This window comes from Mustela nivalis, assembly GCF_964662115.1.
Source record: "Mustela nivalis genome assembly, chromosome: 6".
Classification (NCBI taxonomy): Eukaryota; Metazoa; Chordata; class Mammalia; order Carnivora; family Mustelidae; genus Mustela; species Mustela nivalis.
Window position 1 is genome coordinate 143,723,893 of NC_139025.1, and position 15,345 is coordinate 143,739,237.

The 15,345-nt window shown below is 39.2% G+C and overlaps 1 protein-coding gene and 1 long non-coding RNA gene across 2 annotated transcripts in view; both read left to right on the forward strand.

Moving 5' to 3' along the window:
• Positions 1–15,345, forward strand: part of LOC309867667 — a 720,752-nt gene that overhangs the window by 218,077 nt on the left and 487,330 nt on the right. The window lies entirely within an intron of this gene.
• The window catches only part of LOC309867664 (myocyte-specific enhancer factor 2A-like), a gene marked incomplete at its 5' end in the record, with an annotated part of 120,802 nt that overhangs the window by 102,132 nt on the left and 3,325 nt on the right, over positions 1–15,345 (forward strand). Inside the window, 2 exon segments of the mRNA XM_082736713.1 lie at positions 2,370–2,589; positions 3,281–3,340. Coding sequence (XP_082592839.1) covers positions 2,370–2,589; positions 3,281–3,340 — 280 coding nt within the window.

Consider the following 15,345-nt stretch of genomic DNA (forward strand, 5'->3'; position numbering starts at 1 on the left):
TTTGTTGATCCTTTTTGTTAACTTCATTATATAGGCTCTGAACAAGAAGGAACACAGAGGGTGTGACAGCCCAGACCCTGATACTTCCTATGTGCTAACTCCACATACAGAAGAAAAATATAAAAAAAAATAATGAGGAATTTGATAATATGATGCGGAATCATAAAATCGCAGTGAGTACTAAAGTATGGTTTCTGCTTTTATCTTGTGCATGAAGATATTGGCTACGCATCCTGTTTATTTTCGCAGTGGGTGATGATACCAATAAGTAGAAGGGGAAGAAATTTCGTTAGGGTTTTTTTGTTGTTGTTTGTTTTACAGAACTTCAAAATAAATTTGTTGGAGTCTTACAATAATACATGTTCAGTGTCTTAAACAAGGAAGTGAAGAGAAGGCATCCTAATCTAAGTTCTACTTACTGTCTCCTATACCTTTGGACAGGGCGCATAAATCCCTCTCAGATGCCAATTTTCTCATCAGTAAAGTGAATGAGCTGGCTTACGTAATTTTTAAGGTCCCTTCTAGCTCTTAAATTTCCATGATCGTAAATATAAAGGGTTCATATAAGATTTCCCTTTCCCTCTCATGACTTAAAAAATATTACATGTACATTAATAGATCTTGAGACTATAAAATATAAAGTGATTATATTTATTACAAAATTGGATGTTTCAGGATTATTTTTAATTATTTTGTATAGTTGATGTAATAGTAGTAACTTACTCTTTGGTTCTTTGTAAATGTCCGAAAACTATTTGGCAAAATACCTCCAAACTTTTCTTTTCTTTTATTGTAGGTATTGAGGAAGAGAGGCTTGGCTTGATACTAATTTAAGGAAGCAAAGTTTTTAAACTGGTTGCAAATCAAATACTTGATTTAAAATTTTCCTATGCTCATACATCTAACCATCATGAAAACCAGTAGTTTTTTGAGTTATCCTTCTTTGATAGTTCTTCAAAGAGTTCTTACGGGGAGCTCATTGGCAAGAGCTGCTTAAAAAAGCTATTTTGGATCTGATTTTCTAAAGCTGCATCTGTAGTGTAGGCTTCAGGGAACAAATTGGTTCTGATTCTGATATTTATCTTATTGTCAGAGTTAATTCTCTTAAAAACTATGCCTTGAAGTATACATCATGGATTATCTCTTCAAAGGAGTCCTTTACTATAAGAAGCTCATGAAAAATAGATTTAAGGAAGTATTTTTGTGCTAATACAGTTATTATTCTTTAAAAACATAAAATAAAATCCCTTCTGACCTCACATGGATGCTGGTGACTTTGTAGTAAATGTTAAACTGCAAAATATTGTGTAAATAAAATTGCTTTACCTTTGAAAAAAAAATTTTTTGTCATGTAGCCATTGTTTTATGTCAGTTAATGAATGATAATTTTCTTTCTGAAATAATCTATTGAATAGAGAACATAAATTATATTCTTCCAACTTTGAATTAGCAGTGTTACCACTCTTTGCAATCACTTTTAAAATATGGGGAGAAGAAAGCTTTCTTCTTTCTCTATAATGGAGATTTTATAAAGAGAACTGTTATATTCATGGTTAACAAGTATATTATATATGGTCTATGAAGGAAATACAAGAAGAAATGACAAATACTGTTTTAAGGGGGTGTGGAATACTTAGGAGGGAAGTAAGATAGCATTTATAATTATAACTTAATCTTCATACAATTTAAAGATAGGTTTTCAGCGGTTAATTATATTGTTTAGATGGTTTCTTTGCATTTCATCACACTCAGATTGCATTGTGTTGTATATATGACTTGATTTTTTTTTTTTAAGTTTTGTCAATTAAGAATGTCAGTCAGTTAAACCAGGGCTGATTTATAATGTCCCACATTTGGTGTATTAAATTTATAATTTGTGTACATATTTTCTCCTTTTGTTAAATTTGTAATCTCTCAATAGAAATGTAATGTTACTAAACTGGTTTGGATTATTAAAGTGCAAATTTTATGCTTACTTGGTAACAATATATTTTGTAATGTCTAAATCTGACAACACTACTTTAATATCAGGTTCTGACATCTAATTTTCATTTCTAGGACTGTTTTAATATATATATATATATATATATATATATATATATATATATATATATACACACTTTATAATAGTGTATATGTATTCATATATAAAACGGAAATTGAAAAGTTTATGTCAGACATACTCATGTTCAAATGTAATTCTGAAGAAAGCAACTTAAATCTACCAGTTGATTAGTAAGAAACTATCCCTGTCCTCAACTTTTAATAACTGTGGAGTTACCTTATCCAAATTAAAATTCGTAAGTTATTTATTTAATATAGATGAAAATGAAACTAACAGTTTTCTCTTCCTTGTTCTTTATTTACAGCCTGGTTTGCCACCTCAAAACTTCTCAATGTCTGTCACAGTCCCTGTGACCAGCCCTAATGCTTTGTCCTACACTAACCCAGGGAGTTCACTTGTGTCGCCATCTTTGGCCACCAGCTCAACATTAGCAGATTCAAGCATGCTGCCTCCACCTCAAGCCACGCTGCACAGAAATGTATCCCCTGGAGTCCCTCAGAGACCGCCGAGTACTGGCAGTACAGGTGTGTAGTGGTCTCTCTTCTGCTGGTTCTTTAAGAAAAAGAATTGCTGACATAAGCAGTTTCTTATTTCGCTACCTTTAATTTTCTATGATGTGCGAGAGTTACTGCCACATAATTGATTCCATTTTAAGGATTATTTTTGAGGATTTACTGCGGCGCTGTGGCATCCTCTTGGGTACAGTGGACCCATATACAGAATCTGCCATCTATAACTTTCCTTTTCACGGGAAACCATACTTTGACAGGCAGAAAATTTAATTAGGGTATCATGAGCAAAGACTTAAAGTTCGAGTGTGAGTCACTCATGTCAAAAATAAGAGAGTAGATGTACCTGACTGGAGTTAGAGTTCATGAATTCAGCAAAAATCAGCATTTATGACATTATTCTTTGTAATACAGTGTTTCCTCTTCTTTAAGTCCCAAATTTAATAGTACTGTTAGCACTGACCCCATTCTTAGGAATTTGTACTTTTTGATATTGATACAGGAAAGCATTTGTATCCAGAGCTTGATAGGTGAGCTTTTATATGTATATTTAACTATATCATATGACACAGTTATGCCAGATTCAGTCTAGGGCTAGTTTTTATTTTTGCTTTTTTGGAAAGGAGTGCAGTTTACTTCGTTCAGATAAGGAAAACCAATTCATGTTCATTCTCTGCCCTCTCTGTTCTCTCTCCAAAATTTTTAGGTGGGATGTTGAGCACTTCAGACCTCACAGTGCCAAATGGAGCTGGAAGCAGTCCAGTGGGTGCGTGAATTACTCCTGTTTGTCTTTCTAGGCATCTGCCCTATATGAGATAAAGGGAATATTGTCCCTCAAATGAGGCCTTATACCAGATAAGGGAAAAATGGGTATATGACTAGAGCAGACATGTCCCTTCGTAGACTTAATTTTCTTCTAAGGGGGGTTTTTACTAATACCTAACATTTTTAAATAACATCCCTGCTCTGTTCTTTATACCTTGGCCTTGAGTGCTTCCTCAAGTGCTTTCAGATACTGTTATTTGCTAAAGATGCAATTGCCTTCATACAGTTTTTACATCAAGCTAGTTTCTTAAGGAGAAGATTTCTGTATCATCTATTCTTGCCAAAAGTTAGATCATTAGCAGATGATACATTTTATAATAGCATGAAATGTTTTTGGAGAGGTTGCAATAACAAAGAAATGGTGGGCCTGCTTCTAGAGCTACAAAGATTATTAAGAAGTTTGTCTTCAAAGCATTGTTTTGGTGGCTACGTGTAGAACATCCACATTTTGTCACAGTTGTAGCCAAATTGGGTTAGTTTTGTTTTGTTTTTTACTTTAGGATCCCAAAGATGACTAGCAAGTTTAAACACATGTTTAAATATGTCTGCCCAACCTCCGAGTGCCGGCAAAGATACACTATGAACTGAACATTACAGAAACATGGCATATATGTCAAAGAGTTGTAAGAATAACTGTATTCCTTTGGATTATCATCACATTAAGTGGTCTTGGTCTCTTAATCTGTGATAAACATAGTTGTCATCATTGTATCATCATTGTATCTGGAAAAAAAAAATTTCCTCCCTGATTTAGATATCGTGTGTTCCTGGAGACTTCTGAACACAGACACTTCTAAGAAAAATTTACACTTGTATGTATTCAGCCCATTCATTCTATTAAAATGTAAGGAGCTTCTGCCTCAAGAGATTTGCAGAGATAATTGAATAACTTAATTTAAGGTGATGAGAAACATATTGCTGAGACAAGTTATAAAACATAGTGGTAGGTTAAATGCCTAATTCTGCCACATATTAATTGTGCTTTGGATGGAATATTATATAAGACCAATGTAGGATCTTTTTTAACATAATTGTGGAAAATTCATAACAGTCTTAATAGTTATACATTAGGCTGCTTTACTTATATGTGTATTTCCAAATATTTATAGTTTATTTAAACTTCATTTGAGTTATTTGCATGCCCATATACATACTCTTTTTGTGTTAAACCTTCCCATATGCTTGTACTCCCCCAGTACTGCCCATCTTACTTTGCCTTCTACTTCCTAGCTTAGCTAAGGCTAGACTCAAGAATTTCTATTTCATTTAATGTTAATTGTAAGTACCTCTTGGTTTATTTCTGAAATAGTTCCCCCCTCCCCCATGGAGTTTAACTCTTTGAAGATTTCTAATGTGTTTTCCCCTTGACTTTCCTTTATTTTTAAAGATTTTATTTATTTATTTGACAGACAGAGATCACAAGTAGGCCAAGAGGCAGGCAGAGAGAGAGGAGGAAGCAGGCTCCCTGCTGAGCAGAGAAGCCGATGCGGGGCTCGATCCCAGGTCGCTGAGATCATGACCTGAGCCGAAGACAGAGGCTTTAACCCACTGAACCACCCAGGCACCCCCATTATATGTTTATTTTAATAAACATATTAATTAATTTTAAAAAAAGGAAGGTCATACTATACACAGTCTATAGAAACCCTACTTTAAATATAAAGGCAGAGGTTAGCAGATAGAGAAAACATACTATGCAAATGTTAACCACAAGAAGGCTAGTGTAGCAATATTAATTTCAGACAATATGGGCTTCACAATAAGGAATATTATCAAGAATAAAGAAGGACTTCACACAGTCCATTTTCCAAGAAATAAGTATCTTTAATGTATACACACGTAACAGCCTGCCTTCAAAATTTGTAAGCCAAAAACTGATGGAACTAAAAGGTGAAATAGAAAAATCCACAACTGTAGCTGGAAACTTAAACATTCTTCTCTCCGTAATCGGCAGAACAAGCAGGCAGAAAAATCTGTACGGATCTGGACAACCTGAGCAATACTCAACCAGCCTCACCAGTACTCTAACAGACTTTTATGGGACACTTCACAACAGCAGAGCATAACATTTTTCTTAAGGGCCCTTGGAACATTCACCAAGATAGACCATTACCTGTGCCATAAAGTAAATCTCAACAAATATCAAAGAGTTAAAATCATCTAGATTATATTCTCTGATCATAATGAAATCATAACAGAAAGGAAAAATCCTTATATATTGAGAAATTAACACACTTTTAAATAATCTCTGGGTCAAAGAGGAAATCTTAGGAGAAATTATAAAATATGTATGTGTGTATGTGTGTGTGTATGTATGTATATGAGAGAGGGAAACTTACAGCATTTGATGTTTATATTAGAAAAGAGAAGGTACTAAATCAGTAAACTTTTGTTAAAACTCATAAACTCAAGAAAGAAGAGCAAAAACTTAACCCAAAGCAATCAAAAGAAAAAATTCAGAAATAAATGAAATTTAAAACGAAAGCAATAGAGAAAAGCAATCAAGCAAAGCCTAGTTTTTTGATTGCTAAACTTCTGGCCAAGCTGACCAAATTAAAAGAGAAGGCACAGGTTATCAATATCAAGAATGAAAGAGGTACTGGCAGAAAGGTGGGCGCCAGTGGACAAAACAGAGAGCCCAGAAAATAGACCTACACAGATATATTCTGTTGTATTTTGACAAAGGCAGTAAAGCAGTTCAGCCGAGAAAGGATAGCTGGTCCAACTGACTCTCCTGGAACAGTTCACCATCCATATGCAAAAATAAAACCTCAAAATACAAATCATACCTTATTCAAAAATTAACTAAAAACGCATCATAGACTCAAGCAGAAAATACAAAACTCTGAAACTTTTAGAAAAAAATTTTGGAAGAAACAATACACCAAAAACACGATCCATAAAGAAAATTCTGATATATTGATGCTATCAAAAAAGTTTTACTCTGTAAAAGGTCCTACCCAGAGAATAAAAAGACAGCCTACAGATGAGGAGAAACTGTTTGCAAATCACATACTCGTAAAGGATCTGCTTCTATGATAATACAACTGTACATCTATTAGGATGGCTAAGATTTAAAAAAATAAAATCAGTGGTACTGTGATAGCATTGTATGGGGACAGATGGAAAAGCTACATTTGTGAGCACAGCATACTGTATGGAGTTGGGGAACTGCTGTGTTGCACACCTGAAAAATGTAACATCATGGGTCAGCTTTACTTGGGTGCCTGGTTGGCTCAGTCGGTTAAGTGTCCAGCTCTTGATTTCAGCTCAGGTTTTGATATCAGAGTTCAAGACCCGATATCAGAGTTCAAGGCGAGTTCAAGGCCCGATGAGGGCTAATTAAAAACAAAACAAAAACCCAGCATTCTAAAATGCCAAGTTCTGACAAGGATGCAGAGCAACAAGAACTCTCGTATATTCATGCTTAGAGCAAAGTCACACACCACTTGGGAAAACAGATCAACAACGTCTTACAAAGTTAAATATATACTTGTCATACAACCCAACAGTCCTCTCCTAGAGAATTTACACAAGTGAACGGAGAACTGTGCTTATAGAAATCTGTATTTTTCACAGTTGCCAAAAACTGAGAACAACCTAGATGTCCTTCCAACAGAAGAATGGATGCATATATACACTGTGGTACATCCAAAGAGTACTGCTCAGCAAAAAAAGGGACGAGCCACTTATTCACAGCAGTATAGATGATCTTAAATGAGTTTTGCTAAGTGAAAGAAGCTGGATCCAAAAGACTACATAGCATTTGATTCTATTTATATTTTATTCTGCAAAATGCAAAACAGATCAGTAGTTGCCAGGGATGGAGAGAGGAGTTGACTGCAAAGGGTATGTGAGGTGAATTTTTGAGGCGATGGAACTCTTCAGTGATCCTGTGCTGGTGGGTGTACATATGAGTCTATGCCTCTGTTAAAACTCATAAAACTGTACAAAGAGTGGTTTTACTATATGCGGTTAAAAATCAACCAGGATTCCAGGGGAACTGCAGATGGAATACAGACTGTGACACATGAATATGGCTGTAGTACAAGTCTGTGACAGGATGATCCGGAAGGGGACGGGGAAGGAGCTCTCAGTAACTTTGGAAACGGTTTTAACTCTAGATAGAGAAAACAAAAAAATGAGGAAGTCATTGTGCTCAAGAGGGTACATTTTTAGACAACACTCAAACAGTGAGTACATTGTAGATAAAGCCAGGTTTTTCATTGTTCGGGGGCGGGGGGGACTTACAAATAAGCAAGGTGGTTGGGGTTGGGGAAGGAAGGCTACAGTGAACACTGTGTTTCTGGGCTATTGTTGGAAGTTTCAGTATGAACTTACTTTCTTAACATAGATAGAGAAATATCAATGTATATACACGTGAATAGTGTAACTCATATAATTCCTAGCTCTACCGACAGACCCTTCAGGTAATGGCACCTGATAACTGAACACACCTAGTACTCAGACCTTTGTTTCTAAACATTCTCCAATAAAAGGAATCAGTATTCCTTGGAGAAATGATTGATTATAGAGTGGGAGCAATAAAAATACAGGATGAGTCGGAGATGCCAGTGGATAAGGAAGTGCAGGTGAAATGCTTACAGGAACCAGCCTCTCTGAAGAGCTCCAGTGGCCCAAACTAGAACAATTTAAGCAACAAAATAAGTAACAATAGTATTGGATTAGTACCCAAGGAATACAAAATACCAAGTCTGTTATTGATAAAAATGATGAAAGAAACAGCTCTTCCTTAGAGAAGAGTTCTAATTATTACATGTAGAAAGAATGAGAGAAATAGCAAATCATCACTGTCATTACCACAGTACAGAGATCATGGCCAGACAGGGTCAATGGATGCTAAAACGAGTGAGCGAAAGTTTAAGGAAAAACAGGGTGTTTGCATAGCCTCAAAATGTCTCTCCCCAAATAACTGACAAAGGGAACAATAGTAATTTTGTAGTAGGGAGTCCTTGAAGACGCGACTTTCACCAGCAATCGAGTTTAACATCACCAATAATGGACTGACATACCTTCTGGTATGTGCTAAGAGGGTCACATCACCTCTTTGGTACTCTTCCAAAAATCCATGCTCTCTATCCAAGAAAATTTAAGACCCAAATTACGGGACGTTCCATGAGATATCCACCCAGTACTCTGCAGTTTTTTTTTATCCAAAGATTTTATTTATTTATTTGACAGAAATCACAAGTAGACTGAGAGGCAGGCAGAGAGAGAGAGGGAAGCAGACTCCCTGCTGAGCAGAGAGCCCGATGCGGGACTCAATCCCAGGACCCCGAGATCATGACCTGAGCCGAAGGCAGCGGCTTAACCCACTGAGCCACCCAGGCGCCCCTACTCTGCAGTTTTTAAGGTCATGCAAAATGAGGAAAGATGGAGGGAGCGGTCACAGACCAGAGGAGACGAAGGGTATGTGACCGGTAAGGGCATGTGGGATGCAGCATCCAGTCCTGGAGTAGAAAAAGGACATCGGTGAAAGATGGGTGAAATCCAGGTGAAGTCCTGTAGCCTCAGTTATTGCTGGTTCCTCTGTCAGTTTGACAGTTGTCTCGTGCTTCTTTGAGAGGCAGACCCGGGTGGGGTGGTGCTGGGGTGTGTGCTGTGATGGTGTGCTCTCTTCACAGCCGCTCTCTACGGGTAAAATTATTGCAGGATACCGAGTTAAAGATACACACAGGTGTAACAGGTAACCCCGAAAAGAAAAACATGTGGGCATTCAGGGTAGTCATTTGGCTCACCGTTTAGGAACAGGATGTCGAACACCTGCCCCTGTCTTTCAGAGAGGCTACAGAAAGTTTCATTTAAGGCTCAGTCAACTGCAGAAGGTAAGGGCAGACCTGCATGGAGGCCTTCAGCTGCTGGTCAGAACTATCTCTGTCTGGGCTTTCTTTCAGAGATCATGAAGCAGCTCTTAGAAGACTCAGAATTTGCCATATAAACTATTTTACACCCTTGGCCTGGCAGGTGCAAGTGGAAACCACACAGCACTTACCTGCAGTATTTGCATGCGGGTCCTGTGGTTGGAGGCCTGTGAAGATCTGTGTAACTCTGCCGCTGAAGGGCCTCTCGCCCACATTTGAGACAGCAGCTGTAGGCTGGGCGCTTGTTTTTCAGAGTTGGCAACCAGCCTGCCTGTGTTACCGTTTGTTTGCAGGTTGGCTGGCTTTTGGATCCGGGTCTCCTCCATCACTGATGCTTACAAAGACTTCCGTAGGTTGACAGAGAAACTTGACTCCTTCAAGTAAAATAAGAAAGCACTAGCTAGCAGATTATTTCTAGCCTGTTAGTATTTTCTGAATGCTTAGGAGAAGAGCAAATATGTGTCCTTCATCTCTTTTCTGGACGTGATTTATCAGTTCAGTTCTCTTCCAGTCTCATTAGCTTCATACATGTTACTGTTTTTCCGCAGCGAAATTATACACACGAAAGCTGTATTTGCATCCAAATCCGTGTTATCCAAGACTGTTATGAACTACTGTTGGAGTTCTTCTTATTTTGTAACACTATGCTAGCTGCGGTGGGAAATTAGAAAACAAAATAATTCCTGCTGACCGAAAAGCATACATCTAGGAGATAAATAATGGACGTGTGTGACCAGGTGGCCTAGGGATGCGAGGACGAAGTACTCTCAGGGTTTCAAGTATAAACCGGTGTCATGATGAGGAACTCTGTTTAAACACAGTGGCGGTAGCCCGGCGGTATGTGGGTGAGGCCGACACAGGAGTGGACGAAGCCAGGGAGCGGGAGCAGCTTTAAAGCCTGGCCTGCAAGAATCCGAAGAATCTTTCTTCTGAAAGCAGCTACTAGTGGAGATACGATAAATAATTTATATTTGTATTCACTACTTATATTTAATCATCTCTTTAGAGTTCCAAGCAACTGCTAGTGTCCAAATAACGTGTTTTTCTAAGGAAATATTTTATTTTTGAGTATCAACAGTCTTAGTAACTCCCGTATCCCTCTCATGTGCTGAGTGCAGTCGGAGGAAGAAGAATTGGAGTTGGTGACTCCAATTGGTGAGTGTGCGTTTCTGCTTGAAGGGAGTTGCAAAAGATCTGGAAAGTACTAATTCTCTTAAGTGTTTATATCTAACCAGTGTTCCCTTTGTTACACAGTTTTTCTTGCTGTTATTAAACACTATCCAAGCACTTTTAATAACAGAACCAATCTAGTACTACTGAGTCCATCCCGTTTTTCTGCTTATAGTTGTATATCTTGACCCATTTTGTTTGTTGGAGGGAACATTGGAACAGAGCCTTTAAAAACAATAGCTGTCAATGATCACAAGACACTTGCTAAAGATTTTTTTTTAAGGAAGGATATAAAATACCTTATATAGTTCCCCAAATTATTAACATATTTTTAGAAAATGACTTCACCCTCAAAGTTCCTCAGATTGTAACACATGGTCTTGTGTTATTTCTCTTTCTTTCAAAAAGATTACATCATTTTTGGTGAGGTCACTTTTTTCAGAGTTGGAATTATTTCATACTGCATGATATGATCTGAACCATAAGGGGGGTTCCCCGTTTGCTAAAAGGAATGTCTGTAATTTAATATACACAAATTTACCTTTTTGTATCAGGACATACTCTGTTGTTAAAAGTTTTTCTAAAATAAATGATTTCTTTTTTCTAAAATAAATGATTTCTATTGGCTTCTCTTCTAGAAAATAAATTTGACTAAAAATAACTTTTATCTCTTCTTTGGGAACTAAAACCCAAAATTCACAGAAATCATATAAATTCTGTCAGTTGCTAATTAGTGACCTTAAGGGAGAAAAACTTGAAGATGTTTAGTTTGTAGCATGGACAAGGGTTCAGATTGCATGAGAGCATGGGGGGAAGGCATCTGTTGGTTTTATTTATATTTTATTATTACATATATACGCATGCTGGTGTGTTTTGCACAGTTTGTGTCTTGTTAGATAAGGTTGTCTGTGTTCTGTCCTTAAACTAAGAGATCATTCTTTAACTTCGTGATCACTCACAGTTTGAGATGTGGTTTTGTATTCAGTAAACTAAAATATACTAGTGTGCCATCAACTGTGGTGTTGGATTATATCATGTGCAGATTTAGACTTTCTTCTGGGGAAATACTTTATTTAGTGATATGGTAATAATTAGAAAATGGAAGTTTATAATTAAAGATAAAATGATTTGTCTTCGGCTGTTTACTCTTAAGAAGTTAGTTGTCACAAGTGTTTCCTTTCAATTCTGTAGCAGTATGTTGCCCTCTAGTGGTCCCACAAGTCTCTTACTCAGAAAAATCAATGCCTTGGAGATTCGGAGCTTTGATGCATCCTGCCGATATATTGGCATTCACTGTTACACACACACACACACACACACATACACACCACCTCTTCTTGAGGTCATGCCCGGAGATTGCCATGGAGTTGAAGCCCTGGCATGGGTAGAGTTAGGCCAAACTGGGTCATGCTGTGTTCTTTCGCCTACTGTCTGACTCTGAGTTTCCAGATTAAGTCCAAAGTATATCTCTACCTCAAAAACTCATTAAAATTATTAACTTGATGCTGAGATGAACATGTGTTCCCACTTACCATACACTGACTTCCACCCACTTAAAGTTCACTCCCCAGTTACAGAATCTCAAAGATAAATTTCTAAATCTTTGAAAACCACAAGGTGAAGAAAGACTCTCATGGTGAGAGCCGGGCTGCTGAGATGCCTTGAGAAGCCTTGCTGTTCTAAACAACCTCGCTTTGTGGTAGCTCCAGGGGTCTTACCTGTGGATCTGAAGTGACATAGAAATGTGGGCCAGAGGGTTTTTCAGGAGAGTCATTTAAGGATACTGTCTTACATCTGGGTGGTACTCCAGTCACCAGAGCACTTCCCACCTCTTGGCTCATTAGAGCTTCCCAGTAGTACCCAAGGCCGGCCGCACAAAGATCACTGTCTTCCCTACTGTGCAAACAGAGAGGTTCAGAAAAGTGAAATGATTCCCCCCCCCAACCTTAGGAAGTCGGGAATTGGGGAGAAAACGTGGGTGATGTCTCTATATTAAAAGCCCTGGGCTAGTTGTGCTTTGGCCTTCTTGGGTGCTGAACCCATGGATCATGGAGTCTGTTCTCTTTATCTGAGCCTGCTTTTGGAGCATTCCTGGAAGCCCTGTCGTGCGAAAGTGCTGTCACCCCGGAAACATAGAGTGGCCATGTCAGGCTGACTTGATTATTCAGTAGTTGGGTTTTTTCACTCCCGGTACAGATAGGATATGGTGTAGATGGAGTCGGTCAGCGAGCATTTAGTGCTGCCCCATTCGCCATCTCATGAGAAGTGCGCTAGTTACAAGCTCTCCACGCAAAGCCTCTCCTTTCAGAAGTGTCGGGAGCCTGAGCAGGGATGTGTATTGGAACCTGCTGCCAAGAAATAGGTCACGGGGGGGGGGGGGGTGGTGACAGTAGGGGAGGCTGAGCTTGTATGGGCGTGGGGCACCGGGGGGGTGTGGGGAGCACGGGGCATGGGGGTGTGGGTGTAGCAACTGTAGGAGCGCAGGGCAGGAAACCTGGAAGCAAACTGTACTATAGGAAGCCAGGACCTCACAGCACGCTAACATGGGAATGCTGCCGGTACAAGTGGTTTCGATTCCTAAACTTACTTACACTCTCAGGATACAAAAGACTTGGCTCTCCTCAGCTCGAAAACCTAGATGTTTGATTTGGGGCAGCCTGGTGGTATTTTAGTGCCAGCAAGTCCTCATTTATGGTAACACATCAAAGCATTCTCATCCAGAGTGCAGGTTTCTGTTTTAAGGATATATCCTTGCCACCGATAAACACTATGAAAGACAAGGGAAAATAAATAATTAATGTAAAACTATGTCCCTTGAAATTAAATATTTAGTTCACATTAGTATTTCTAAGGTTTTTTTTCACATCATCACTGCTTTAAGACATAATGATGTTCACATCATAAAACTGTGAAAAATGTCACTTTTAAATTGAATGTTATTTTTAAAATACTAAGGCTGAATATAAATACTCAAATAATGACCCTTTTTTCTACTCTCTCACAGAATACCTAAAGGATAAGCAGTTCTCACACCACTCAGCCTCTAGCTACCCCAGTCGTGTCTGTGACCACCCTGAGCTTGCCTCTGCAGGGACGCATGTACTCAGCCATGCTGACCGCCTACAACCCTGGTTAAGCCTGCTCTCTTGCCTTCTGTGTCTCGTACTTCTTTGTTTGGTGATCACCATGTGCTTTTGTGATTTTCTTTTTTTTTACAAGTATATTGATTGAAATCAATTATCTCCAGTTCTTTAGAGTCACATTTGGGCATATTAAAAGACAAAGGTTAGCTTTGAAAAACGTACAAAAAAATACATTGTGGAATGATTTCCCAGTGTCCGCTTTTACTTACCCTGACAAAGAAACAGAGAGCTGTTCCCAGAATCTGTGACCAGACAGGACGAGAGCGCCGCTTGGCATTTTCTCTGGTGCGTCTCGCTGCAGTCCTCCAGGCTGGCAGGTGTTGACCTGCTGGGGGGAGCACGGCCTCCGCCTGGACTTGGGACTCCGGAAGGGGACACGTGCGTGGCTGCGCCGGGCAGCTGGTGTATTCCTCTGTGTACCTACCTTTTTTAGTTTCTGTCCCTTGTGCCTCAGGAGCAAAACCAGGACATTTCTTGTTTCTCCTCAGAGCCAGTCAGTCATTCCTCCCTTCTGAGAGGAGCTTCTCACTCATTTATGTTTACTTAGACGTTTCATCTTAAAACACCTATTGCGGGGGTCTGTAAGGCAAAGTCAGCACTGCTGAGTGACCGGAGAGGTGCCGTGGGCCACGCAGGCTGTCCACAGAGGCCCGGCACGTGGCAGGTTTCTTTCAGATCAGCCGTTCTGGGGAGAGGCAGAAGGTTGGCAGGTGTGGTTTCGCCTTCTTACCCGCTGAGCCAAACACCTGATGCTTCAAAGGAAGAAGGAAAGAAGGAAATAGTTAAGCGATACCTTGTCAGCATTCAGACTGCGGTGCAGGGAATTCATCCTTTCAGGATTCTTATAAGCAGACTATAATAAAAACCATCTAATTTTTGCCTTCAGAGTAAATGCTTTAACATGGTGCTTTCACACTGCTGTCTGACGCTCCCTGCAGCCATTGATACATTTGCTTGTCACTTTAATGCTGTGTAGTTCATTTAAAACAGAATTTTAAAAGGTTTTGTTGAAAAAAGAAAGCCTCTTAGGAGAATGTCCACTACCTTTTCTAACAATCAATATGGAAAAAAATGCCCAAACCTATTAAGTGCAAATTTAGAGTGAAGCAAGAGATAACACATTCATAGAAATTCTGTGTCCTGGTGGTGATCGCCAGCTGTAGGCGCGCCCATATGCCAGGGACAGAGCTTTTGTCCCAGGTTCGTGCCAGCTCGGGATACAGGCCCGAGCTGAGGTCAAAGCGGCTGAGGTTAGTAGTTGGTCTCTGAGACCTGAGAACGTGAGGAAAGAGGGGGGAAAGCACGACCTGAAAGGTTCAGAAGCGCTCCAGCGGGGAAGGTGGCACTTGAACTGGTTCGGAGCGAGAGCAGTTTCTTCAGCTTTCATGACGGGTTTTCCAGGATATGTCCCTGTGCCACTGTGCGTGCTTAAGAAATGCTGTTGGATTAGCATGAAGTTGTTTTTTAAAAATCCAGAAGGAATTACCAAAACATAAAAACAGAGTCTGATTCTCTCAAAGCCATCAATCACTTGGCCTCAGTCTCATTCCTTCTTTTAACTGTGACTCAGTCTCTGTGCTCATTTTCAGAGCATGTGTGAAGCTTAATCTTAAAAAACATTATTTTTACTCTGTCTTGTTGCCCTTTTTAAACACGTCCACCTTCATCTTTCTGTAGTTTGGCAGCTGCCTTTCTGTGCAGAGTCAGACTCGTGCCAAATGATCAGGAAAGGGATGAAGGTGGGATCAATA